A 26,522-nucleotide genomic window follows, 5' to 3' on the forward strand; every position below is an offset into this window, starting at 1 on the left:
TCTTAGGCCTCAAAGCCTGCGCCTTTCTTGCCCAGCCAGGCCCGAGCTAGGTGATTGTGCTTCTGCTAAGCTCCTCACCACCACCCCCCCCCCCACCCCCCGACGTGTCACGTTACCCAGGGCAACGGCATCAGCCACGAGGGTCAGGGTGCGCGCGCAGCAGGAGCAGGTGAGACGCGGCGTCTCTGTTCCGCGCTCGGCGGGGGGGGGGGGGGGCGGGGCTCGGCCGCCGGCCGTCTCTCAGAGCCGCATTCGGGCTCGGCCGGGGGGGGCGGGGCTCGGCCGCCGGCCGTCTCTCAGAGCCGCAATCGGGCTCGGCCGGGGGGGGGCGGGGCTCTCGGCCGGGGGGGGCGGGGCTCGGAGAGCGGGGCTCTCGGCCTGGGCCGCCCCTTCCCCCCCCCCCGCCCCCCCTTCCCGCTTCCCCCCCCGCCCCCCTTCCCTTCCCCCCCTTCCCCCCGCCCTTCCCCCCCCCGCCCGCCCTTCCCCCCCCGCCCGCCCTTCCCCCCGCCCTCCCTTCCCCCGCCCTCCCTTCCCCCGCCCTCCCTTCCCTCCCCCCTCCCTTCCCTCCCCCCCGCCCTCCCTTCCTTCCCCCCCCCCGCCCTCCTCTCCCCCCCCGCCCTCCCCCCCCCCCCCCAGTCGCTCTCTCTCTCTCTCTCTCTTCCAACAACAACATGCCCTCGAAAAAGCCTCGGCACCGCCGGGCACTCCAGCTAGTATTTTATGTATTGAGGATAGAGAAATACATATTTTACTGTTACACTGATTACTGCTCATTTATTGGTCTCATAAATAAAACTATTTGTTGGTTCCAAAGTCTTGAGTGTCCAATTTCATAAGCGTGAGTATCCAGTCCACATTGGAAGGGAGGAGAATCACGTGGTGGCATGTAATACATTTCAGTAGCTAGTTTAGAGTTTCTGTTACAATCCCTGGGTCTCCCTATAGTTTACCTGATTATTGGGCAGCAGAAGGTTCACTCACGATCATAGAGGACATGAGGACTGGTTAAATGACTAACCAATGACACTGAAACCAAGAGTATATTCAGTGTACAAACCCAAAAAATAACTGGAGTACAGGAGCAGACACACTTCAGTGATTCAGTTACACAAATCTTTAAAAATTGTAGAATAAATTGTGTTTTTAAAATAACCATATGGGATCCTAGATGTTATAAACGATGGGGCATTCAGAACAAAAGCAAAAAAGTATTGCTAAACCTATACAAACCTTTGGTTAGGGTGCATTTAGAATATTGTGCCCAGTTTTGGACGCCCTACTTTAGGAAGGATGTCGGATGATGGAGAGGATTCAGATGAGATTCATTAAGATGATAGTAGAGTTGAGGGGCTTTAGTTACGAGCAGTCACTTGGCGAAACTGGGGCCCCTTCCATTAGAACAAAGAAGGTTAAGAGGAGACTTGATTGAGGCGGTCAAAATTATGAAGGGTTTTTAAAAAGGAAAAAGAGGAAAAGCTATTTGGTGAGTTAGTAACTCGAGGACTCAAATTTAAAATAAGCAGCAAAAGTCTGAAGGAAGAGTGTTAGTGGATTTCCGCTGGTTGCGGTCACAACAAAGAGTGTTAGTCCTGCAACAACAACCTCTGCGTGATTTAGGCCCGAGTGGTTTTAAACAACTAGCTTTAATATACATTGACTAATAGCAGTATTATTTTTATACAAATGTTCTACAGTATTACATTAGATGGCGAGCAATTAATACAACTTGTTTCCTCCACGAAGTCCCGTTCAAGCTGATCAGATTTGTTATCTTTCATGGGTCACCATTATGGTGAAAGGACTTCCGATTGTTCCCAAGAGCGCTCTAGCTTCTGGAGGGAACAGGTCCTACCCTTGTATTATTTGGCTACCTTGGGCTGGACCTACGCATAACAGTATTCCACCAAGCTGACGTCCACTTGAGGTGTTTACCTCACTTCTAATCTTTTCAGCCTCCACCTCTGTTCTACAAACTTTGTTTATTGGACTGTAAATGTTAGGCCAAGTGGCCTTGTAGGCCTTCATAGTTCTGACTGCCTTAGTGGTATTTCTCAGTACTATCTTTTACTGTGGTATGTGGTGTCTTAGCAACTGCCCCCTTATCTCGGGGCCTGATTCTCATGGCCCAGATTGTTTTGTTCACACACAAACGAAAAGCTTCCACTTTTCTCCACATTCGCTCTCTGGCTAAAATGCTAAAGCAAAGCACGCTGGGACACTTGGATTATTTAAACCACTTTAAAATATTCTAACAGAGAGGTTAAGATAATTTTTTTAAGCAGAGGGTTGTTAGGACATGGAGTGCCCTACTAACAACAGTGGTGGAAGCAGAATCCAAAATGGCTTTCAAAAAGGAAGTGGGTAAATATTTGAAAAAGAAAAGTTTTAAAAGATATGGGAAAAGGGCAAGGAATGGGACTAAATGGATAGCTCTTTCAGAGAGTCGACACAGGCATGTTGAACCAAATGGGCCCCTTCTACACCGTAAAATTTTATGATGCGAAACACAGCCAGGCTGTATTAAACATCTGCCAATCAAGTTCATCGTTTCTTCTGTTCTGAGGATGTTACGTTCTGTTGTGAAACAATAATTTTCTTAGTATAGTTGAGGATTGTCGTTACTATGTGTGATCTGAAATCTTGATGCACTTCCTCTGTAATGCTTTATTTCTAGGTTTGTTTAAAATGATGTGTGTAAAGCTCAGGCTCGGCCACGATGCCTTCCGTAGACAAACTAATACTCACTAAGCTAACATTTGAAGGGTGAAGTACCAGAGTACATCATGGTATAGTGCCCCATCAAAAGTTGGTTTCATAGAAGGAATGTGAAGTTAACACATTCTAATATAGATGGTATGAAAGTCTGTTTTTGTGTATAGGAGGTAAATGATGAATATAAAGCAAAACCTCTTCTCCCAAAATAGAAATCAGTTTGCCCTGCTCTGTTTACTGATGAGTTTATTCTACAGTCCAGCCTGAAGATCAAATATAAATATTTTTGTATGAGTATTAATTATCACAGTTCTGGAAAAATGCACTTTTTTTTCCCAGATGGGTCGAGCATACCAAAAGCTGGAAGTAGCTGCAAAACCTGATCATCTTGAACAGGTAAATGCAATGCAATAATAAAAAGCTATTGTGCCTGTTGTATTTTATTTCATTCTGGGTTTGAATGGTTGCACAGAAAATGAATAACTTACATTCAGCAGATCGCAGGTCAGGGAAAGGCCTGCAATTCCCTGCAGGAGAGCAGGCTGTGGACTATTTCAGTGATTAAAAATATCTGTGGGATAAATTTCTGCACCTCGTAAGTTTGACCAGGACTACAACTGTGAGCATGAGCCAGTGCTGAAGAAGGAGGAAAGTGTGGCGCAAGGAAGGAGCAGAGAAAATGACAATTTAACATTTTTATTTCAAGGGTGAGACAACAAGCAGGAAGCTGAAAAAGTCTTTAAAAGGAACAAAATGGCAAAAAAAAAATTAACAGTTTAAAAAAGGGTAAAGGCTAAAATTTGAAATTTATAACTATCCTGCAGAGAATTTCAACATGGTGGATGGAGGATCTGAGATTTTTCAGAAAGGGCCTCTGAGCATTTTCAGACTGGGCACAAAGCCAACTAGTAGATACATATGGGCCCAGAAATTCGGGTCGGGGGCTTCCCGTGGGTGCAAGCCTCCGACCTGCACTTACCTACCACGCCGGCCATTGAGCTGTGGGCCCGCGTGGTATTCCAATCCTGGGCCTCCTCCAACTGCCGTCGCGCAGTGCTTGCGTATCCCAGGGGCGCAGTTAGTTCGAAGCGTCCCCTGGGATCACGTGGGCCATGGAGAGCCAATGGTAGCAAGGAATGCTTCATAAGTTTGACAGGCCTGTCAAACCTATAAATACTATAAGCCCCAAAACATCACTACATCCTCAAATAAGTTCGATGCGCACGCGCTGCCTCTCCGGCGCACGCGTTCCACCTCTTAACCCCTTCTTTCAGGGGAACGGAAGTGCCAGTTTCCCGCGCATGCGCAGTGCATGCACGAAACCGGCACTTCCATTGGGCTTACGGGTGAGTACCCCGTGCGTACTCACCTGTGGAGACCCGAATTTCTGGGCCATTGTGTAATTACAGCGTGACGGGTTATGTATGCAAAATATATGCTAAATGTCCACATGCGTAAAAGTTGACGCAAAAAAGTGACAAAAACATGACACCAGAAAGTCAATTGGTACATACAGGAAATGTGAGCAGATGCAAGATTTTTTTATATATTATGGATAGATTGATATCAACACAATTGGTAACGGGGTCCTGCCATTTGATAATGCATGATGGATCAGACATGGTGCAGGCAAAACTTGTCAAGCTGATGTGGCAGCAGTAGTACGACCAGGTTTCACAATCATGGAGAAGAACCAAGGTCACAAGTGCATGAGGGATTTTGAGTTTGGTGTGCAAGCTGATGCTTTGCTGACCCCAGAGCCACTCAGTCTGCCTGAAGGGCAGTCGACCTCTCTGGTACTAGAGAACACTTCTTGAGCAGTGAGAGCAGTGTTTGACGGTGGACTTATTGCGAAGTGCTTTAGATACAAGGTTGTTGTTGGGCTTTGACTGGAGCCAGAGAGTGTGCATGAAGTGGAACTCATAGAATGTTATTCCAAACCATTTTAGCTTGCAGCTTTAAAACTGTCAATTGAACAAATCCTACAAATTGTACTTTTGGGCAGAACCAGCTGCATTCAGGATAATGAAGGGCCAGTAGATACCAAGTGAGATCCAGCTAAATTTTTTAACCATTTGTGTATATTGCAGGCAGCAATTTAAGACTAATTAGATCTATTAAGGAATAAGTAGGGTAGAGACATAGAGAATTAGGATATGGCTGAGGTATCAAATTAATTCTTCATAAGAATTTAAACGTCTGGAAATGTTAGTGGAGCATCTGTTGCAAACAAAGTTGATTTAACCAGTGGAGTTCAGTTCCATTTTAAATCATAGATATTTATGGCGCAGAAGGAGGCCATTCGGCCCATCGTGTCTGTGCCTGCCGAAAACGAGCTATCCAGCCTAATCCACCTTCCTGGCTTTTCCTCCGTAGCCTTGTAGGTTACAGCACTTCAAGTACCTGTCAAAGTGCTTTTTAAATATGATGAGGATGTCTGCCTCTACCACCCTTTCAGGGGAGTGGGCCTTTGGCGTAGCGGTAGCATCCCCGCCGCTGGGCCAGAAGGCGTAGGGTTTCGAACCCCGCTCCAGACAGTCCCGGCAAGTGGAGTCGGAGCCCCGGCTCTAAATTCTGGGTTGACACCCAGCGGGATACTTGTGGGTGTGGGTGGCCCCCCCCCCCTGTGGGTGTGGGTGGCCCCCCCCCCCCCCTCGTATGGGTTGTGAAAGCCCGTAAAACCCTCCCGCCATAGGACTAACCACCCTAATGGCTGGTACAAAGATGGTTACGGTCACGGAAGGAGCGTTAATCACGGACAGAAATCCTTCCACCACTTCATACAGTTCCCCAAAGGGAACAGTGTGAAGACACGTACGACGACGACGACCCTTTCAGGCAGTGCGTTCCAGACCCCCACCACCCTCTGGGTGAAAAAAGTTCTCCTCAACTCCCCTCTGAACCAGTCTGCTGAACCTTCGTTGCACTCTCTCTGTGGCAAGTATATCCTTCCTTAGGTAAGGAGACCATAACTGTACACAATACTCCAGGTGTGGTCTCACCAGGGCCCTATATAATTGCAGTAAGACGTCTTTACTCTTATACTCAAATCCTCTTGTAATAAAGGCCAACATACCATTTGCTTTCCTAATTGCTTGCTGTACCTGCATGTTAACTTTCAGTGATTCGTGTACAAGGACACCCAGATCCCTCTGAACACCAACATTTCCCAGTCTTTCACTCTGCTTTTCTATTTTTCCTACCAAAGTGGATAACTTCACATTTCTCCACATTATATTCCATTTGCCATGTTCTTGCCCACTCACTTAGCCTGGCTTTATCCCCTGAAGCCTTTTTGCATCCTCCTCACAACTTGCATTCCCACCCAGCTTTGTATCATCAGCAAACTTGGATATATTACATTTGGTCCCCTCATCCAAATCATTGATGTAGATTGTGAATAGCGGGGCCCAAGCACTGATCCTTGCGGTACCCCACTAGTTATAGCCTGCCAACCCGAAAATGACTCGTTTATTTGTACTCTCTGTTTTCTGTCCGTTAACCAATCCTCAATCCATGCTAGTATAGTACCCTCAATCCCATGAGCCCTAATTTTGTTTAATAACCTCTTGTGTGGCATCTTCTCGAAATGCTTTCTGAAAATCCAAATACACTATATTCACTGGTTCCCCCATATCTCATCAGCTAGTTACAACCTCAAAAAACTCTTAACAGATTTGTCAAACACGATTTCCCTTTCATAAATCCATGTTGACTCTGCCCAATCCTATTATTTTTTTCTAAGTGCCCTGTTACCACGTCCTTAATAATAGATTCTAGCATTTTCACTACTACTGATGTCAGGCTAAATGGCCTGTAGTTCCCCATTTTCTCTCTCCCTCCTTTCTTAAATAGTGGGGTTACATTTGCCACCTTCCAATCCGCGGGAACCGTTCTAGAATCTATGGAATTTTGGAATATGACAACCAATGCATCCACTATCTCTATAGCCACCTCTTTCAAAACCCTAGGATGTAGGCCACCAGGTCCAGGGGATTTAATGGCTTTCAGTCCCATTAATTTCTCCAGTACTTTTTTTTACTAATACTAATTTCTTTCAGTTCCTCATTCTCGCTAGAGCCTTGGTTCTCCACTATTTCCGGTAAATCAAACTGGACTCTTTCTGATTTTGAAAAGGGAAATTATTAATTATTTCTTCTCTTGCAGATTGGAAGCATGGAGCCATTTGAATATTCCTTAACTAAAACTAAGAGGAAGGTAACAATCCATGCTTGGTGTCACCTAAATACGGCTTCATTTACATCTTCCTCACTCCTACTTTTTTCAGCTTTCTGGGAACTTTGACCCTTCACCTAGGTTTCTTAAATTAAATGTTAACTGATCCAGGGCTAAGTCCCTAGTGTATGTGTGAATTGATCTGAATGGCTGATTGTAATGTGGATAGCGAGGTTCAGTACTTCGAATACATTCATTATATACTTGCAACCATGCACACTCTCTTTCCTATTAGTACATCACTCACGTGCCATCACAGGAGGGCTAGGAAATTAACTGATCTTCAGTTAGTGCAAATACTTTTAAATTGTTACGTTCCTTGCATAAAGCTTGAATCTGCCACTGCGCTACACTGTTTGCTCACTGCACCTAAATCTAGCCCAGGCCTATCTTGTTCTTTTGAGTTGTAACCCCTGAGCACACAAATGTATAAAATGAGAAGCAGCTCATTCTTAACCAAAGTTTTTTTATTTATATAGTCTTATTGTGCAGAGGAAGAAATGAAACTTGTGGTGAAGGATAAAGCTGAGGTAACTATAATTCTATATATTTTGACTTCACGGGGAAGAGACAGATCAATAGGATTATAGCAGATAGTTCAGGTTAACATGTTTGCAAACAAGATGATGTCAGGTCAGTAAATCTAATGCACTTAGTGCAGAACAGTTCCATAATTTAAGTGTACAGTGCCGTGGTGAAATAATTGCAGTGTGTAGGGAGTCTCTCATTGTTCTTTGATTTGTACATGCACTCTCTCTAAATGTAAAGTATATTTCAATGCATAATTTTAAAATTTCATTCTTGGGATATGGGCGTCGCTACAAAGGCCAACATTTATTGCCTGTCCATAGTTCCCCTTGAGAAGGTGATGGTGAGCTGCCGCCTTGTACCTTCCATATAATGAAGGTGTGCCCACAGTGGTGTTAGGTAGGGAATTCCAGGATTTTGACCAAGCGACGATGAAGGATCAGCGATACATGTCCAAGTTGGGATGGTGTGTGACTTGGAGGTGATGGTGTTCCCATGCACCAGCTGCCCTTGTCCTTCCAGGTGGTAGAGGTCGTGGGTTTGGGAGGTACCGTCAAAGAAGCCTTGGCGAGTTGCTGCAGTGCTTCCTGTAGATAGTACACACTGCAGCCACAGTGTGCCAGTGGTGGAGGGAGTGGATGTATAGGGTGCTGATCAACCGGACTGTTTTGTCCTAGATGGTGTCGAGCTTCTTGAGTGTTGTTGCAGCTGCACCCATCCAGGCAAGTGGAGAGTATGCCATCACACTCCTGAATTGTGCCTTGTAGGTGGTGGAGAGATTTTGGGGAGTCAGGAGATGAGCCACTCACCACAGAATACCCAGCCTCTAACCTGCTGTAGAAGTCACAGCATTTATGTGTCTGGTCCAGTTCAGCTTCTGGTCAACGACGACCCCCAGGATGTTGATAGTGGGGTAATTGGTGATAGTAATGCCTTGAATATGTCAGAATAAGGTGAACCCTACTTATTCCAATGGAGCACTGTGGATTTTGTTTTAAAAATTGACCAGTCAATTCATTGTTACTGAGGTTAAGCAATAACCTGACGCAGAATAGATTGGGTGAACCTTCCTGTTTCTCTATTAATTAAATTTGCTGTGAACTACTGACTTAAATACGCTATCACTGCATGATGCATGTTGCAATGATGTATCTGTGCCCCTCAATAGAAGAAAAACTTCTGTAATCCATATTTAGTGCCCATGCTTTTCACAAGGTCAGCGATTTTAATGTGGAATATGTGTGCTATGTTTTCTAGTCATCCGTGTAAGATTAAATAAAATGATTGGAAATGGAAATGGTTTTCTCTATGCCCAGTTACAGTCTTTGTGCAGTTGTTCCTCCAGTACAGTAGATATTCTACTTGATGCAACCACTGGGCAGAATGTTTTAACACTTGAGTCCATTTACCTTTTAATTCTTTCCTCCCAGCATCATGAAGAGTGCCTCTGACGCCCCTTTAGATAGTTCCTAAGACGCCCCCAAGAAGGAAGGACTCACCCAATGATATTCCCTCCCTGTGGAAAGACACCTGGGTTTTACTCTGTATCATCCCGCAGCTAATGCACTGAGGACAAGAGTTCAGCAGAGTGAGAGATCAGACTGATGCTATCATTCTGGTGGTGTGCAATGCCATCCTTTAGGAGCACAAACACACTGCCTGATGCTTTTAAGTGATCATAGCTTCCAGTTACGCTCGGAACTCTGCCTTCATCTCACGGTCCTAGCCCAATCGCTCCTCTCATGAGGACTGGTTCTCTCTCACTTAATTTCACCTTCTAGAGGGAGCAGCTAGGTTCCTGTCATTCCCAGAAGAGATTTTCTTCAGTGTGTTTTTTTTGTATGCAGAGTACTGTATGTCTGTGTGTATGCATCCTCTTCAAGTGTTCATTTTGACTTTATAATCTAGGTCTGTTGCAGGTTAAAGCTCTATCTACGCTGCCAGACATCAAAAGGGATTCCAAAGAAACATTTTGAACTGTGAAATGCTCTTTTTTCTATTATACAGATTGACTACAAGAACAAACAAACTACATTTGCTCTAGAGCACTATCAGGTAAATTTTACAAGTTGGGGTCTTGCAACAAATAACCTGTGAATTCAGTTACCCAACAAAAATATGCAGAACTAAGTATGTTAATTGGCGCATAATTTTTTTGACCCTTGGAGGGCTGGTAGCTCCAGTGAATTCCAGGCTTCCTGGACCAGTTTCTTAAGTTTTTAGCTCACTCTATGCCACTGATGGGAAATGCGAGTTACTAATGTTACAGTAGTAAAGCTACTCCGATATCAGGGTAGCTTTATTCCTGTAAGATTTAACTTTGTTCTGCAAAACACTTGACTTACCTGAGTAGGCTTGTAAGCATGTAACTGGTGGGGATAAAAGGTCACTGCTAAGTTGTTTTGTGATGTCCATGCCACAACTTGTTATTTACACTGGTTAATCCTCAAATGCCTCACTTTGCAAAAGAGTGACTCTCAAGGCACGCTGTTATATACACACCATGGGAGTAGAGTCGCTGCAGGATATACCACGGTCGGAGGGGTGGTCATGAATATGGGCGGGGTCATTTTATAGGGAGGAGAGGTTTACGGAGCACCGTGTATTCAGAGGAAAGACGGTATGGGAGCTGAGAAAAGAGATTGAAATCACCGAGGATGTCACTCAGTTCAGAGGGTGAGGCTGGATATCTTGGGGTGACCCTTGGGAGCCTGGTAAATGACGAAGATTTTAAAGAAGAGACGAGAGCAATGAAACAGGGTGAAGTGCTTGAAGCAGCACAACCAGTGTCAGAAGTGTGGTTGTGTCATAGATGCGATCAGATTGACTATTTTTTAACATAGCAAGTCTTCTTCTTCTTAGGCAGTCCCTCGGAACCGAGGATGACTTGATTCCACATTAAAAATGAGTTCGCAGGTGACTGATTAGCCCAATGCGGGACCTACAGTCTCAGTCACAGGTGGGGCAGACGGTGGTTGAAGGGGTGGGTGGGTGGGGTGCTTGGGTTGACGTGCGCTGCCTGCGTTTGGCTTCCGCTTGCTCCCGGCGAAGAGACTCGAGGTGTTCGGCGCCTTCCCGGATGCTTCTCCACTTTGTGTGGTCTTGGGCCAGGGATTCCCAGGTGTCGGTGGGGATGTTACACTTTTTCAAGGAGGCTTTGAGGGTGTCCTTGAAGCGTTTCCTCTGCCCACCTGGGGCTCTCTTGCCGTGCCGGAGCTCCGAGTAGAGCGCTTGTTTTGGGAGTCTCGTATCGGGCATGCGGACAATGTGACCCGTCCATCAGAGCTGATCGAGCGTGGTCAAAGCTTCAATGCTGGGGATGTTGACCTGAGCAAGAACACTGACATTGGTGCGCCTATCCTGCCAATGGATTTGCAGGATCTTGCAGAGGCAGCATTGGTGGTACCTCTCCAGTGCTTTGAGGTGCCTGCTGTACATGGTCCATGTCTCTGAGGCATACAGCAGGGCGGGTATCACTGTAGACCATGAGCTTAGTGCCGGGTTTGAGGTCCTGGTCTTCAAACACTCTCTTCCTCAGGCGACCAAAGGCTGCACTGGCACACTGAAGGTGGTGTTGGACTTGATCATCGACGTCTGCCCTTGTTGACAGTAGGCTCCCGAGGTATGGAAAGTGGTCCACGTTGTCCAAGGCCTTGTCGTGGATTTTGATCATCGGGGGGCAGTACTGTGTGGCGGGGGCAGGTTGGTAGAGGACCTTTGTCTTCCGGATGTTTAGTGTAAGGCCCATGCTCTCGTACGCTTCGGTGAAGGTGTTGACGATGATTTGGAGTTCGACCTCCGAGTGAGCGCAGATGCAAGCATCGTCTGCATACTGTAATTCGACGACAGAGGATGGGGTGACCTTGGATCTGGACTGGAGACGACGGAGGTTGAACAGTTTCCTGTTTGTTCTGTAAATTAGCTCCACTCCAGTGGGGAGCTTACTGAGGGTGAGATGGAGCATTGCAGCAAGGAAGATCGAGAAGAGCGTTGGTGCTTGACCCCGGTTTGTACGTGAATTTGGTCTGTGGTGGAACCGTTGGTCAGGATCACGGCTTGCATGTCATCGTGAAGCAGACGGAGGATAGTGACAAACTTTTGAGGGCAGCCGAATTTGAGAAGGACACTCCATAATCCCTCACGGTTGACAGTGTCGAATGCCTTTGTGAGATCAAAGAAGGCCATGTACAGCGGTTGGTGCTGTTCCCTGCATTTCTCTTGTAATTGACGTGCGGTGAAGATCATGTCCATTGTGCCCCTTAGTGGGCGGAATCCACATTGCGACTCTGGGAGGAGCTCTTCGGCCACTGGGAGAGGCGATTGAGGAGGATTTTTGCGATGACTTTCCCTGTGGCAGACAGCAGGGAAACTCCTCTGTAATTAGTTTGTGCAGTGCCAGCAGCCTGATTGTGCCTGGGCAAGAACTGGGCCAGCACATGTAAACTGATAGTCCAGTGAGTTGATCCAACTTATATGATGTACCACACTGCATTAAGATGCAGCTATGCTTGCAGATCCCCACACATTTGGCTCTTTGTCACAGACAGATGGCAGCCCTCCTCCCACATGCCACCAAAACCAAGGACAGCAAAGGGTCTATTCACATGCCTTCTCTCTGCGGGTTCATGTGACGTGTACAGAGGCCTAGGAGCAGATTACTGACGAATGGTGCATTGGGGGGGGCGGGGGGAGAAGGAAAAAAATGACACTAATTCTGAATCTTTCAGATACACTGTATGAACTCTCTTTCATTTAGGGATTGGATGTGGAAGTTAAATATTCTGAGGAGCTGTTTGATGACCATGATGACCGTGCTGAACTGTAAGTACTGGAATTTCATGTACGATGTGTAAATGAGTGAGCATAACGCAATAGCATCACTCATCACCCACCGTGAAAGGACACAATAGAACAATACTGCCCAATGCCCTTGCACTGAACTCCTTCAAAGACCATGGGCCAGCCATCTACTTAAAAAATACAATTGTTGGTGAGGGGAAAAGAGGAAGTGAGCCATTGCAGAGCACATCACGATATTTGAGAAAGTTTCATAATTAAATGGTAGCTTGTGGGAAGATCTGGGTTGTTCCCTCCTTTTATATATGGTCCCTCCGTTCCTACATTCTGGGATGTTTAGCTAATCCTTTTGCAGTTCTAGTTTTTGGGAGATCATTTTGAGATGAGGAATGAGGTATGCACTGACTGAAGTGTTACCATTTTGTAGCTGTACCATTCTCTTGCTCAGTTTTATTTCTTTTTAGGGAGACGCGAAGAATATGGTGCCTACCATTCTTGTGTAGGAAAAGGAAAAATAAGCATGAGAAGGAGAAGAAGGTGAGAAATAAAGGCAAAAATTTATTTTTGTAAAGTTACCTTTTGATATATTTTCAACAAATAAAACTGCCTTTGGGCTAATGTATGGGCTTCTAGAATTGACCTGATTTCAGGATATGAGGATTGTAGGTCACAGGTATAGCACCTGTGCTTTCTGTGTATGATGAACTCCTGGGCTCGAGAGCCCCAGAGGGAGTTGCTGAGCAGAGGTGCGGTGCTTGAGGCTGGAGTAGGGTGGGGAAGGAAGGGCAAGTTCTTTGAATATGTCCTTGTCTTTGCTCACTGATGAAAGCGTTGGAGCAGGTTTTCTGACCCCCTCAGCTGGGAATGAGAATGTTCTTTGGTATTTAATTTGAATGGAATGAAATTTATGGAACACACTTTGGATAAGATGGAAAATTGAGATGATTTTGGTTGTTGCCGCAGCATGTCGAATATAAAAAGTTACAAAAACCATAAACAAAAACGTTATCTGAAATTGCTCTGTCCTACAATAAAATAAGTTTTATTCCATGAACGAAATCTTCAACAGAGCATGTAAATGCACATAGCACTGGCCTTGTACAGCCTTGACGCACCTTTCTGAAGTTGAGTTTAATCTGTGCTGTCAACTGAAACTTCAGCCAGGGTCATTCTGTGAATGTAGAACATTTGTCGCACTCCTTTACTGTATCTACTTAAACCTCGGTTATAGAACTGTGTTGATTTTTGCACATAGATATTTCTTCTTGGTGAAAGATCAGAAAACCAGGTTTATTTTGCTAATATTTAGTGGAGCAAAGTTGATACTAAATGTACAGCAATCCCAGTGCTCTTAGTTTGTTCCCTGTACATTGCATTCTCTACCTCTATGCACTTGAGTATGAAAGTTCAGCAAAATTATGGAAGCAATGAAGGTTTCTTTGCTTTTACCTGTATGCACAGAACAAATTTAGGCCTAAGATCATAGTGTACTCTCCAGGTAGTTTTCAGTGATGTGGTCTCTGCTCTAGTCTAACATGTAGCAGGACATGGAAGCTATTTTTTCTTTTTGCTGTATTGCAGATACAGGAAACTCTTTTTTACCCGGCACTGACGGGACCGGCGTGGTGCCGGTTTATCAAAAAGTCCGGATTACAGAGAGGTATAGTTAAAAGGTACGAGAGCTCCGTACACAGCAACAAATCCAGGCTTCCCTGTTGCTTAGCAACCGATGCAAGAAGCCCGGCCACAGACCAAGCGTCCCTGTTGCTTAGCAACAAGTGCAGGAACCCCGGTTACACGGCCACAGATCCAGGAACGGCCACTAATATGAAGTAAAACTTACCTGAACCTACTCCTGAATTTTGCCGGTTAACAGAGATTTCCGGTTATTTAGGTGCCGGTAAATCGAGAGTTTCCTGTAATATAGTTCTTATAACAGTAGGATTGTACAAATGTATACAGTTCTTAAATTTAAAATGTTTGTGCATTTTTAAATAAATTTGTTTTGGTCCCTCCTATTTCTGTTATAGGCAAATACCTTCAAACGTGTCACTCAGAAAAGGTGATCAGAAGCATGCAGTACACAATGAAGAGTGAACAGTGACGGGCACTACACTAATGCGCTGTAGTGTTAGAATGTCCAATGTCACAAAGAGTCAGTACACCCAAACGTAACTTGTGCCAGCTACACTGGCTCAGATGAGCCCAATTTCAGGCATTGATTTCGCCGGGTGCTAAATGTTGCGTTGGGCATTCTTTAATCCCAGTTTGAATAAGGGTTGGGAATTTCCAGCTACAACAGTGTCAGTTTACCACACAACCAGTAAAGACTGAAATCTGAGCTTATATACAGTGAATTCAGTGCTTTGATTGCTTTTTTTTTTGTTTTCCAGCAGGGCACAAGCTGCTGTGGGAGATGCCTGTAGAGAGATCTGTTAAGACAGAATTAATTGACCCGTTTTATAATAAGTGGAGTTCCACAAAATCTGTTGTAAATTGTTTTGCCTGTTGATACGTTTAGCTGCTCTGTTTTGACTTTTAAGCTAACTTGAATAAAGCTATTATTATTTCCATAATTCCGTCTTAGCATTTCCTGACTCCTCCCAGGGCAAACTAGTTTCTACAACACTACATTGTTGGCTTTTGGCTCAAACCCCGTTTTAAATTGTTGTCACATTGGCTCCAGTCTTGCTCAGGTCTGCTGTAGAGGGATGGAAATTGCATGTGAAGGTTTATCTTTCACATGTCTCAAGAATGCCATCTAAAAAGTCAACCATAGTGGCATTGCTGCCATCCAGGATGCTACATGCTAAATGACTAGGGAATGGATTGTGCCAATGTTGGGAGGAGAATGGGATAACAAGAAAAGGCAACTAGCCTATCTTTTGTTTCACAACTATCCATTCATCTGACCATACATTGCAGATGATGGTTGCAACTTAATCTTGTACAAGCACTGGGGCTGATACCTGCAACAGTTGCAAATAATGTTCTTGGATCATGGAAGCAAGCAAGCAGTGAATAAACTGGGAACAGATCCCATCAGGAGTATGCATGTTGCCTCTTATACCTTTCATTGCTCGACCTTCCGTGACCATTTATGCATTCCACCAAGGAACCTGATCTCAATCCCTATTCCTCTGGCACATCAACGTGGTGGAGTTCAGGATAGTGTGGCTGGCACTGCTCCACTTGCAGGTCTTGTCTGTGCTGTAGATGGGCAGTGGCACCACATTCTGGCACCTAAGGAAAGGTACAATCTTGTCCTCTGATCTAAAACAGGTCATTGATGGCTCAGCATTTATTAGGCTCAGAGACTGTGCTGGCAGAGTTACCCAGCAGGTATGTCACCGGCAGATGCATCCCACAGAGAGGTGGAAGTTTGACCGGAGCATTACCCAGGTCCCTCTTGAATGAAAATAAGTTGCACCAGGTCTGCTCCAGAATTTGAATCCTAATGTTTAATAAGACTATCACAGAAACCTCACAGTGCAGATAGAGGCCATTTCGGCCCATCGAGCCTGCACCGACACATATCCCACCCCCGATCCCTGTAACCCCTACACCAACACATATCCCACCCTATCCCCGTAACCCCACGTATTTAATCCCCCTAACACTAAGGGTCAATTTTATCATAGCCAATCAACCTAACCTGCACATCTTTGGACTGTGGGAGGAAACCGGAGCACCCGGAGGAAACCCATGCAAACACGGGGAGAATGTGCAAACTCCACACAGACAGTCACCCGAGGCCGGATTCGAACCCGGGTCCCTGGAGCTGAGGCAACAGTGCTAACCACTATGCCACCGTGCTTCCCCAACACAGGAGCTACCAGGTGATATCTACCTTTTGAGTCCCTTCTAGTTCTGTGCTGCTTTTGAAAGAGGACTTGCTTCCAGTGAATGGTAGCGTTATCCCAGTTTCCCTAGTGCTATTTAGCTGATGATGGAACTAGTGCTACAACCCTTTTAAGAACATAAGAAATAAGAGCAGGAGTAGGCCATACGGCCCCTCGAGCCTGGCCGCCATTCAATAAGATCATGGCTGATCATCGACCTCAACTCCACTTTCCCGCCCGATCCCCATATCCCTTGATTTCCCTAGAGTCCAAAAAACTATCGATCTCCGCCTTGAATATACTCAAAGACTCAGCATTCACAGCCCTCTGGGGCAGAGAATTCCAAAGATTCACAACCCTCTGAGTGAAGAAATTATTCCTCATCTCAGTCTTAAATGGCCGACCCCTTATCCTGAGACTATGCCCTCTAGTTCTAGACACTCCAGCCAGGGAAAACAACCTCTCAGCATCTACCCTGTCAATCCCCTTCAGAATCTGGTATGTTTCAATGAGAGCACCTCTCATTCTTCTAAACTCCAGAGAGTATAGGCCCATTCTACACAATCTCTCATCATAGGACAGCTCTCTCATCCCAGGAATCAGCCTAGTGAACATTTGTTACACCGCCTCCAAGGCAAGTATATCCTTCCTTAGATAAGGAGACCAGAACTGTGCCCAGTACTCCAGGTGTGGTCTCACCAAGGCCCTGTACAATTGGAGCAAGACTTCCTCACTCTTATCACAGAATCACAGAAACCCCACAGTGCAGATAGAGGCCATTTCGGCCCATCGAGCCTGCACCGACACATATCCCACCCGATCCCCGTAACCCCTACACCGACACATATCCCACCCGATCCCCGTAACCCCTACACCGACACATATCCCACCCGATCCCCGTAACCCCACGTATTTAATCCCCCTAACACTAAGGGTCAATTTATCATAGCCAATCATCCTAACCTGCACATCTTTGGACTGTGGGAGGAAACCGGAGCACCCGGAGAAAACCCACGCAAACACGGGGAGAATGTGCAAACTCCACACAGACAGTCGCCCGAGGCCGGATTCGAACCCGGGTCCCTGGCGCTGTGAGGCAACAGTGCTAACCACTTGCAATAAAGGCCAACATGCCATTTGCCTTCCTTATTGCTTGCTGTACCTGCATGCTAGCTTTGTGTTTCTTGCATGAGGACACCCAAATCTCTCTCAACACCAACATTTGAAAGTTTCTCACCATTTAAAAACGATTCTGTTTTTCTATACTTCCTACCAAAGTGAATAACCTCACATTTCCCTACATTATACTCCATCTGCCACCTTAATGCCCACTCACTTCGTCTATCTATATCCCTTTGCAGACTCTTTGGGGGTGATTTTCATTCAGAAGTCGGGAAGGAGGCGGGACTACAACTTTTGGGGTTGTAGTCCCGCCTCCTTCGAGATGCGGCCAATCCATGCGATTTTGACTTGATTGACCTTTCTTGCAGACCTTAAATGCCGCAGCAATGATGACATAATTGGAGGCGAGTTTCAGACTGAAAAACTAATTGGGCCATGGGTTCCCACATGCTGGAACTCAATTGCCCAATTATGTGAAAATCGCATCAATCTCCCACATCGATTTGGAATCGGGTGGATAACACGAAAAGCGGATGACATGACCCCAGCCCGCCCCATGACAAAATCCAGCCCAATATATTTCTTTGGCCAGGTGGAGAATTTGTGGACAGCATAAGAAATAAAGAATGCAGGAAACTTTGGTTTATCCGGAGGTTAATTGTCCGGAATGCTCAATCCACCAGCAAAAATCAGGAGCCGTTTTCACACACACACACAATCACACAGAAACCCCACAGTGCAGATAGAGGCCATTTCGGCCCATCGAGCCTGCACCGACACATATCCCACCCGATCCCCGTAACCCCTACATCAACACATATCCCACCCTATCCCCGTAACCCCACGTATTTAATCCCCCTAACACTAAGAGTCAATTTATCATAGCCAATCAACCTAACCCGAGGTTTTTTTTTCTTCTCGTGGCTTTTTTTTCCAACAGTCAGGCTCTGCAAAGTCTCTCTGAAGCTGTTGCTAAGCTACAGAGATGCTTCCAAGGTACAGCCGACTGTTTAGAAGCTGTTGCTAAGCAACAGTGTTTGTTGCCAGATACGGAGCTGAAAAGCTCCGTATGCTTCAACATTAGCGCTGGTTTGTCCGGCAGTTTTGATGGAACGGCAACAGCTCGGCCCCGTCGGTGCCGGATATCACACAGTTTCCTGTAGTTTGCTCCATATCTGGGAGAGATAAACAACTTCTGGAGAAACAAGGAATTCATTTATGAAAAGACTTAAATTATGCCTGTACAGTTATCTTATTACAGATCCTACGGGCTGGATTTTCATTGAGGAGGTGGGTAGGAGGTGGGACTACAACTTTCGGGGTTGTAGTCCCGCCTCCATCGAGTTGTAGCCAACCCACGTGATTTTGACTTGATTGACAGGCCAATTAAGGGCCACCCGGCAACAGGTGACATCACAGACTGAAATTTCATCTGTCAAGACGTTTGACGGATGAAATATCAGTGTTTCACAGCTGTTTGAAGCTGTCAAACACTGACATTCTTACTTCTAACCTGAGTCCTTCTACACAGACTCAGTTAGAAATCTCACCAGCACAGAAAGCTGCAGGCTGTCACTTTTGACAGTTCGCAGCCATTCTGCTTTCTGTGCCGGTTAGATGATGGACTCCCGAAGCTTAGAGGAAGGAAGGCTGAAAAGGTAAGTACAGGCAATTTAAACTTCTTTACACACTTTAGACACACCAAACACATTTACCTTTGCACTCATGCACCCATCACTCACCTGAACACTGACATCTCGAACCCTCCAAGCCCTTCAACCCGACAGCCCGACTCCTCCAACTTGGCGTGGTTTGGCGCCATTGGGAATCCCACACTTCAAGCTTTAAAATAGGGATTAGGCTAAAAACTGCCTGTTAACTACCTGTTAACAGGCAGTTAATTGGCACTAATCCCTTCCCGCCTCAGGGAGGCGGGTCCCAGTGTGGGGCGGGTACCCGCCTCCTTTGAAACTTACATGGGGGCGGGATGGTGTCGGGACCCCCGAATTCGGGACTTTAACCCCCCGCACGCCTCCAATCCCGACTCCACGGGTCAATGAAAATCGACCCCTTTGTGTTCTCCTCACAGCTTACTGTCCCACCTAGCTTTCTATCATCAGCAAACTTGGATACATTACACTCGGTCCCTTCATCTAGGTCATTAATATAGATTGTAAATAGCTGAAACCCAACACCGGTCCTTGCGGCACCCCACTAGTTACAGCCTGCCAACCTGAATAAGATCCGTTTATCCCTACTCTCTGTTTTCTGTCCATTAACCAATCCTCCTATCCATGCTACTATATTACCCCCAACCGCATGAGCCTTAATCTTGTGTAATAACCTTTTATGTGGAACCTTATCAAATGCCTTTCGGAAATCCAAATATACTACATCCACTGGTTCCCTTTATCCACCCTGCTAGTTACATCCTCAAAAAACTCGTAATAAATTTGTCAAACACTATTTCCCTTTCATAAAACCCTTTTACTGCTACTATGTTGACCGTGTGCTAGGCTACTAACACTTGGAGTAGGGAACACTTATTTCCAAGTGGGTGAGAGGGTAAGATGAGTAATAAGCATTGTTCCTAGTTCTATCCAATTAAATCACAAGATTCAAATACTGCTCCTTGCTGTACCACAGAGGGGTACATAAGACTACAGTCCCAAAGAGTATATTCTCCTCGATTTGATTTATAGTTTTAAAGCTGAAAAAAATGGGAAAATACAAGAATTTAAAGGCAACAATGTGGGGCTCAGCATTTTTCAAATCATTTCCATTAGTTGGGGAGAGGGTGGAGGGCAACTGAAGAGTCAGAAAATGAAATGACGTACTGACAGATCCACAAGTTGGTGTTCACATCACATCGGTCTGACTTTGCCCATTGTGTCAGCTTGGCTGAGTTGGTAGCACTCTCACCTTTGCGTCAATAGGTTGTGGGATCTAGCCCCACTGGGGACTGGAGTACATCATCTACGCTGACGCTCCAGTGCAATTTTGAGGGAGTGCTGCATTGTCGGAGGGGCCATCTTTTGGATGAGATGCTGAACCATATTTAGAAAGATGTAAAAGATTCCATGGCGCTCCTTGAAGAAGAAGTTCTCCCGGTATCCTGGCCAACATTCTTCCTCAGCCAACATCACCAAAACAGATTATCTGATGACTGATTCATTTGCTGTTTGTTGGGACCTAGTGTACAAATTGGCTGCCACATTTGTGTACAAAACAGTGACTGCACTTCATCAGTAGTCAGTTGGTTGTAATCCACTTTAGGATGTCCTACGGTTGTGAAAGCTACTATATAAATGCAGGTTCCTGTCAGTTTACTGTCATTTTCCGCAATCCGTTCCAAGTGATGGTGCAGGAATCCTGCACCTGGGCTTTGTGTTCTCCTGAGCAAAATGAGTGAATTTTGAGTTCAGGGAGCTCAACAATTAAACGCATTTAAAAAGCAAGGACTGAACATATAGCACAACAATGTGAATCACTTACCAGTCTCACCAACAATGCGCATTTTGAACTATTAATTCTCATAACAGTGCTTGAAAGGCTGAGAATTCACCCACACTAAGCAATCAAATATTTAAGTGTAACGTTTAGCTGTACCTGATCTATGAGGGCAGTTTACAGTGCTGAAATTAATCCTAAATGAACATTTCAGTTTTTGTCACCCTGTTAAAATACATAAATGTTACCGGGGAGAAGAAATGTGAAACTGTTCAATCTGAGTAATGGACTTTGGTAGCTAATGGAAATGGAGATTTAAGGGTGTGAGAGGGCATATAAGCACAGAAGAGGTTGCAGAGATAGGATGGGTGAGACTAAAGAGATTTGAAGGAAAATGATTTAAAATTTACTATGTTGAGGGAGCATGTAGATCACTGGGTGAGTGATGGGCAATCAGGACTTCCTACGGGTCAGGCTATGGATGGCTAAATTTTGGACAAGCTGGAAGTTCATGGAGGATGGGCGGCCAGCAAGGAGGAGCTTGAGTCTAGAGGTGAGAAAAGTGCGGCTTCAACAGTGGCTGGGCTAGGAGTGGACGAGGGCATTGCCGCAGAGTTGAGTAGGATGTGGAGGGGAGAGGGGTTTGAAACAGCTCTGGGTTGAACGGGATGCCAAGGTTTTGCATGGTCTGGTTCAGCCTAAGCAAATGATCAGGAAGGAAGATGTAGACTGGTAAAGGAATGGAGTTTATGGTGCAGGCCAAAAAGAATTGCGGAAAGTTGGAGTGAATTTTGACTCATCTTAAACTTAATATCAATTCAGTTTTATTTTTATTTGCCATATGTAACCAGTACAAGTACAATGGAATGCTTACTCCCCGTAGGGACACGTCAGCTATTTTTACAGCGCTGTGTTCAGAAAGTTAATTCTTTGGCATCCAGTGGCAGTGGGAGCATGATGTCCCTCAGCCGCTCCGTCCTCCTCGTCACCGCGGCCTCCTCCTCACTGTTACCGGCTCAGCTCCACCTGTGGTGGCCTGCTTCTCCCGCTCACCCTCTGGCCACCATTCCCGGCTCCCCTCCTCCCAGTCGGACTGCGAGTCGTCGTGGCTGCTGCTGCTCGATGCGCTGCGCTGCCTCCGCCCGACTCGCTGAACACATCCTCCGGTCGCCGCGGCCTCCACCTCACCGTCGCCGGCTCCACAGTCTGACGGCCCGGGCCTGCTTCTCCCGCTTCCGGTCCGGCCTCTGGCCGCCATGCTCGGCTCCCCTCCTCCCAGGAATGCCTTCCCGCTGAGGAGCAGCCGGCCGACGTGCCCTAGCGGGTCGACGTGGCTGCTGCAGTGTCCCGATGCGCTGCGCTGCCTCCGCCCGACTCGCCGAACACCTCGCTCCGGCTGTGGGAGCGAGCGGCGAGAGCAGGCCGCCCAAAGCAGGGAGAGCGCGCTAGCGCCGGACCGTCTCGGGCGCCATCTTGACGATTCTGCATAACATAACATAACATCAGAGATGCAGTCTGATAGCGTAGGGTCAAAGGAAATAGTGGAGAAGTAGAGCTGGGTGTCATCAACATATACATGGAGGCTGACTCCATGCCTGTGGATGATGTCACTGAGGGGCAGCATGTAAATGAGGATGAAGAAGAGCCAAGGACAGATCCCTGGGGGACTCCAGAGGTGACGGTGCAGGAATAGGAAGAGAAGCCATTTCTAGAGATGCATTGGTTGCATTTTGATAGGTCGTAGAAGAACTGTTTGAGGGCAGTCCCCTGGAGCCAGATAATAGAAGAGGTGGTGGAAATGGATGGCATGGTAGACCATATTAGGAACATATGAACAGGAGTAGACCACTCAGCCCCTCGAACCTGCTCCGCATTTCACTCAGATCATGGCTGATCTGTACCTCAATTCCATTTAGCCACCTTAGCTCCATTTCCCTTGATACCCTTGCCTAACATAGAAGATAGGAGCAGGAGTAGGCCATTCGGCCCCTCAAGCCTGCTCCGCCATTCAATGAGATCATGGCTGATCATCCAAATTCAGTACCCTGTCCCTGCCTTCTCCCCATACCCCTTGATCCCTTTAGCCTTAAGAAATATATCCAACTCCTTAATGAATTGGCCTCCACTGCCTTCTGTGGTAGAGAATTCCACAGGTTCACCACTCTCTGGGTGAAGAAATTCCTCCTCATCTGAGTCCTAAATGGCTTACCCCTTATCCTTAGACTATGACCCCTAGTTCTGGACTCCCCGGCCATCAGAAACATCCTTCCTGCATCTAGTCTGTCCAGGCCTGACAGAATTTTATAGATTTCGATGAGATCCCCTCTCAATCTTCTAAACTCCAGTGAGTACAAGCCCAATCAACCCAATCTCTCCTCGTACGTCATTCCTGCCATCCCAGGTATTAGCCTAGTGAATCTTCGCTGCAATCCTTCCATGGCAAGAACGTCCTTCCTCAGATAAGGCGACCAAAACTGCACACACTACTCAAGGTGCGGTCTCACCAAGGCCCTGTACAACGGCAGCAAGACATCCTTGTTCCTGTACTCGAACCCTCTTGCTACGAAGGCCAACATACCATTTGCCTTCTTAACCGCCTGCTGCACCTGCATGCTTACCTTCAGCGACTGGTGCACAAGAACACCCAGGTCTCTTTGCACTTCCCCTTCTCCCAATCTATTACCATTCAAATAATCTGCCTTCCTGTTTTTGCCACCAAAGTGGATAACCTCACATTTATCCACATTATAGTGCATTTGCCATGTTTCTGCCCAATCACCCAACCTGTCCAAATCATACTGGAGTTTCACGACATCCTCCTCACAGCATACCCTCCCACCCAGTTTTGTGTTGTCTGCAAATTTGGAGATACTACATCCAATTCCCTCGTCCAGATCATTAATATATATTGTGAACAGCTGGGGTCCTAGGACCGATCCCTGCGGTACCCCACTAGTCACTGCCTGCCACTCGGAAAACGACCCGTTTATTCCAACTCTTTGCTTTCTATCTGCCAACCAGTTCTCTATCCAAGTCAATACCTTGCCCCCAATCCCATGTGCCTTAATTTTACAAGCTAATCTCTTATGCGGGACCTTATCAAAAGCCTTCTGAAAGTCCAAATACACCACATCCACTGGTTCTCCCTTATCTATTTTACCAGTTACATCCTCAAAAATCTATCGATCACAATCATGAAAGCTCCAATTGTCCCAGAATCCACAGCCTCTTGGGGAGAGAATTCCATATTTCTACTACCCTTTGGGTGAAAAAGTGCTTCCTGATTTCCCTCCTAAATGGCCTAGTTCTAATTTTATAGTTTACCCTCATTCTTGATTCTCCCATCAAAGGAAATAGATTCCCTCATCAGAGGAATGCTGTGGAGCGGTCAAGGAGTGGTAATGTACCAGCCACAGAACATGTTATTTGTGACTTTGACCAGAGCTGTCTCAGTGCTATGTGAGAAGGACAGAAGCCTAGCTGTGGGGACTAGAACAGGAGGTTTTGGCAGAGATGGGCAGAAAGCTGGGTGGCTAAGTCACGTTCAAGCACCTTAAGAGAGGTTGGCGACAGATAGGTTGAGGGTAGGCTTTCTTTTGGAGGGAGCTGTTGGCTGCTTTGAAAGGCAGAGGGACAGTGTCTGAACAAAAGAACTATTTATGTCAGTAGGGATAGGGTGGTTGAGTAGTCAGGAGATCAAGGCAGCAGAAGAAGGATATCATGGGAGGGCATGTGGGAAAGAAACTGCAGAGTGACGAAGATTGGAGGTAGGAGAGGTCGGAGACTGGGGGAGTTAAGGAGCAGCTGGAGAGAAAGCAGCAGAAACAATTGCACGGATCAAACAGATACATCCATCAGCTCTTTGCACTTGGTATTGGAGGTGAGGGTGGATGGGACAGGGGGAAAGAAGTTTGAGGAGGTGATTTATCATGGTGAAAAGGAGCTGTGGGTTGTCATTTTCCTCTAGATCATCCTGTAACCGGTTTTTGCGGTGGCCAATTTCCTATGACCGCAATCGCCAATTATTGTAAGTGGTTTTGCCCCGCCCGTAGCGAGCACGCAAACCCCTTACTACAAGTTCTGGACGATAGGGATTACTGAGGACAGATTTGAACACGGACAGCGTTTTCGGGCTCACCCGTACAGTGTTTATTAAGGTCAACAAAAACCACTCCACTCGTATACAGTACGAGCGGTGTGAACACAACAGTACAGTTTAAAACAGTACAACCCTGACTTGTCCAACAAGCCCCTGCTGTGCTGACTTACCATGGTCAAAAAAATACCCTCCCGTGAACTAAACTATCACAGGACCCTTCCACCGCTAAACCCCCTCTGGTTTGGTAGGAACATACAGGCACCCCCTTACACAGCTAATTGATCTTGTGAGTGTGTAGGCTTGGCAATGCTCACCTAGATTGCCCCTTTTATCTTGCTTGCAGCTTCCTCCCGTACTTCTCGGCTACCTGGTTCCGTACCGGCCTTGCGGCATGCGAGTCCCAGCCTTAGTCGACATTCGTCTCGGTTGGAAGAGCAAGGCTCAGCTCTTCTTGATGTTACGTTGTGTGGAGGGCAGGAGAGAGAGAGAGAGCGAGCGAGCTATCCAAACTGCTCTTTTTATACCCCTCCAACACACAACTTGCACTGGTTTACATGAAACCATTTTGTGTGTTTCGGCAGTTTTACTGCACATACCATGGGGCTCGCTTTATCCACGATATTATACGGCCCTATATACAGCGGCTCGAACGCCCCTACTCGGGCGAAATTACGGACCATTACCTGGTCTCCCACCTCCCACTCGTGGGTTCTCTGGGGTTCTAACAGCAGCCGATTTTTCTGGTGCTGGCTCCCCAGGTTACTGGCTGCTTGCCAGTGAATCTGTTTTAAAGTCTCATACAGATTCTGGACATACCTGTCTCGTTTTACCTCCCTGACCTGCGCTTCGGTGAGGACCGGCGCCAACACATGGGCTGGGGTGCGCATAATCCTCCCAGTCATCAGCTTGTGGGGAGTACCCTGTGCTTCTGGAGGGGCTGGCCCGGACACCCATTAAGACTAGAGGCAAGACCTCGTCCCATCTCTGCGGGAACGGGCTTATCTCCTTCCTCAGTCTTTCTTTCAGTGTCTGGTTCATGCGCTCCACAATCCCCAATGACTGGGGATTATGAGCCACATGCCACTTCCCTTGTATTCCCAAGAGTTTTAAGGTGGCCTGCATCACCTGCCCCGTGAAATGGCTCCCTTGGTCGGACTCCACGACCTGTGGCAGCCCCCACCGGGAGAACACTTCCCTCACCAGGATTCTAGCTGTTGCTAGTGCCGTGGCTGCTCGGCAGGGGAAGGCTTCCACCCACTTGGAGAATACGTCCACCAGGTCTAAACAGTACTTGTTGCCTGCTTTAGTGGTGGGTAGTTGTGGTAAAGCACTGTTATACCTGCCTGTGTGGGTGTTTGTATTCCACTGTGCACATGTCTGTACATGCCTCGGCTGACTCCTCCCACGAGTCAAGGTATAAAGGTGACTGCTCCACAGTCCCTCTGTATTCTGGACTGGTCGACCACTCGAGGCACACCTTCATTCTCTTGTTAATAAAAGCCTGTTAGTTACTCGCTTAACCTCAGTCTTTTGAGTAATTGATAGCGCATCAATTTTATTAACAAGATTTTTTTATAATGGAGAAGATCCTCACACCAGCATGCCTGGACTTAGACCATCGGGAGGCGGACGCATCCACCAAGTTGCTCACTGGCTTAGGTGCTTTGAAAGATTCCTGATCGCCTCCGCTGCAATGGTCAAATCGGATGAGGACAAACTGGATGTCCTGACCTCCA

General features: G+C 46.6%; 1 protein-coding gene across 10 annotated transcripts in view; it reads left to right on the forward strand.

Moving 5' to 3' along the window:
• Positions 1 to 14,849, forward strand: part of LOC147101864 (uncharacterized) — a 57,539-nt gene extending 42,690 nt beyond the window's left edge. For 5 of the 10 annotated variants that reach the window (XM_085965866.1, XM_085965867.1, XM_085965865.1 and 2 more), the window contains 8 exons: positions 3,052 to 3,108; positions 6,880 to 6,930; positions 7,428 to 7,478; positions 9,484 to 9,531; positions 12,233 to 12,297; positions 12,738 to 12,810; positions 14,304 to 14,335; positions 14,667 to 14,849. In XM_085965866.1, the coding sequence (XP_085821992.1) occupies positions 3,052 to 3,108; positions 6,880 to 6,930; positions 7,428 to 7,478; positions 9,484 to 9,531; positions 12,233 to 12,297; positions 12,738 to 12,810; positions 14,304 to 14,335; positions 14,667 to 14,712 (423 nt within the window). In that variant the 3' untranslated portion in view covers positions 14,713 to 14,849. The remainder of the gene's footprint in view (positions 1 to 3,051; positions 3,109 to 6,879; positions 6,931 to 7,427; positions 7,479 to 9,483; positions 9,532 to 12,232; positions 12,298 to 12,737; positions 12,811 to 14,303; positions 14,336 to 14,666) is intronic. The other 5 variants (XM_085965871.1, XM_085965872.1, XM_085965864.1 and 2 more) reach the window with 4 other exon arrangements.
• The last annotated feature ends 11,673 nt before the right edge of the window (positions 14,850 to 26,522 follow it).

Source organism: Somniosus microcephalus, chromosome 23 (genome assembly GCF_052327205.1).
Source record: "Somniosus microcephalus isolate GS21.2 chromosome 23, FLI_Smic_1.0, whole genome shotgun sequence".
Taxonomy (NCBI): domain Eukaryota; kingdom Metazoa; phylum Chordata; class Chondrichthyes; order Squaliformes; family Somniosidae; genus Somniosus; species Somniosus microcephalus.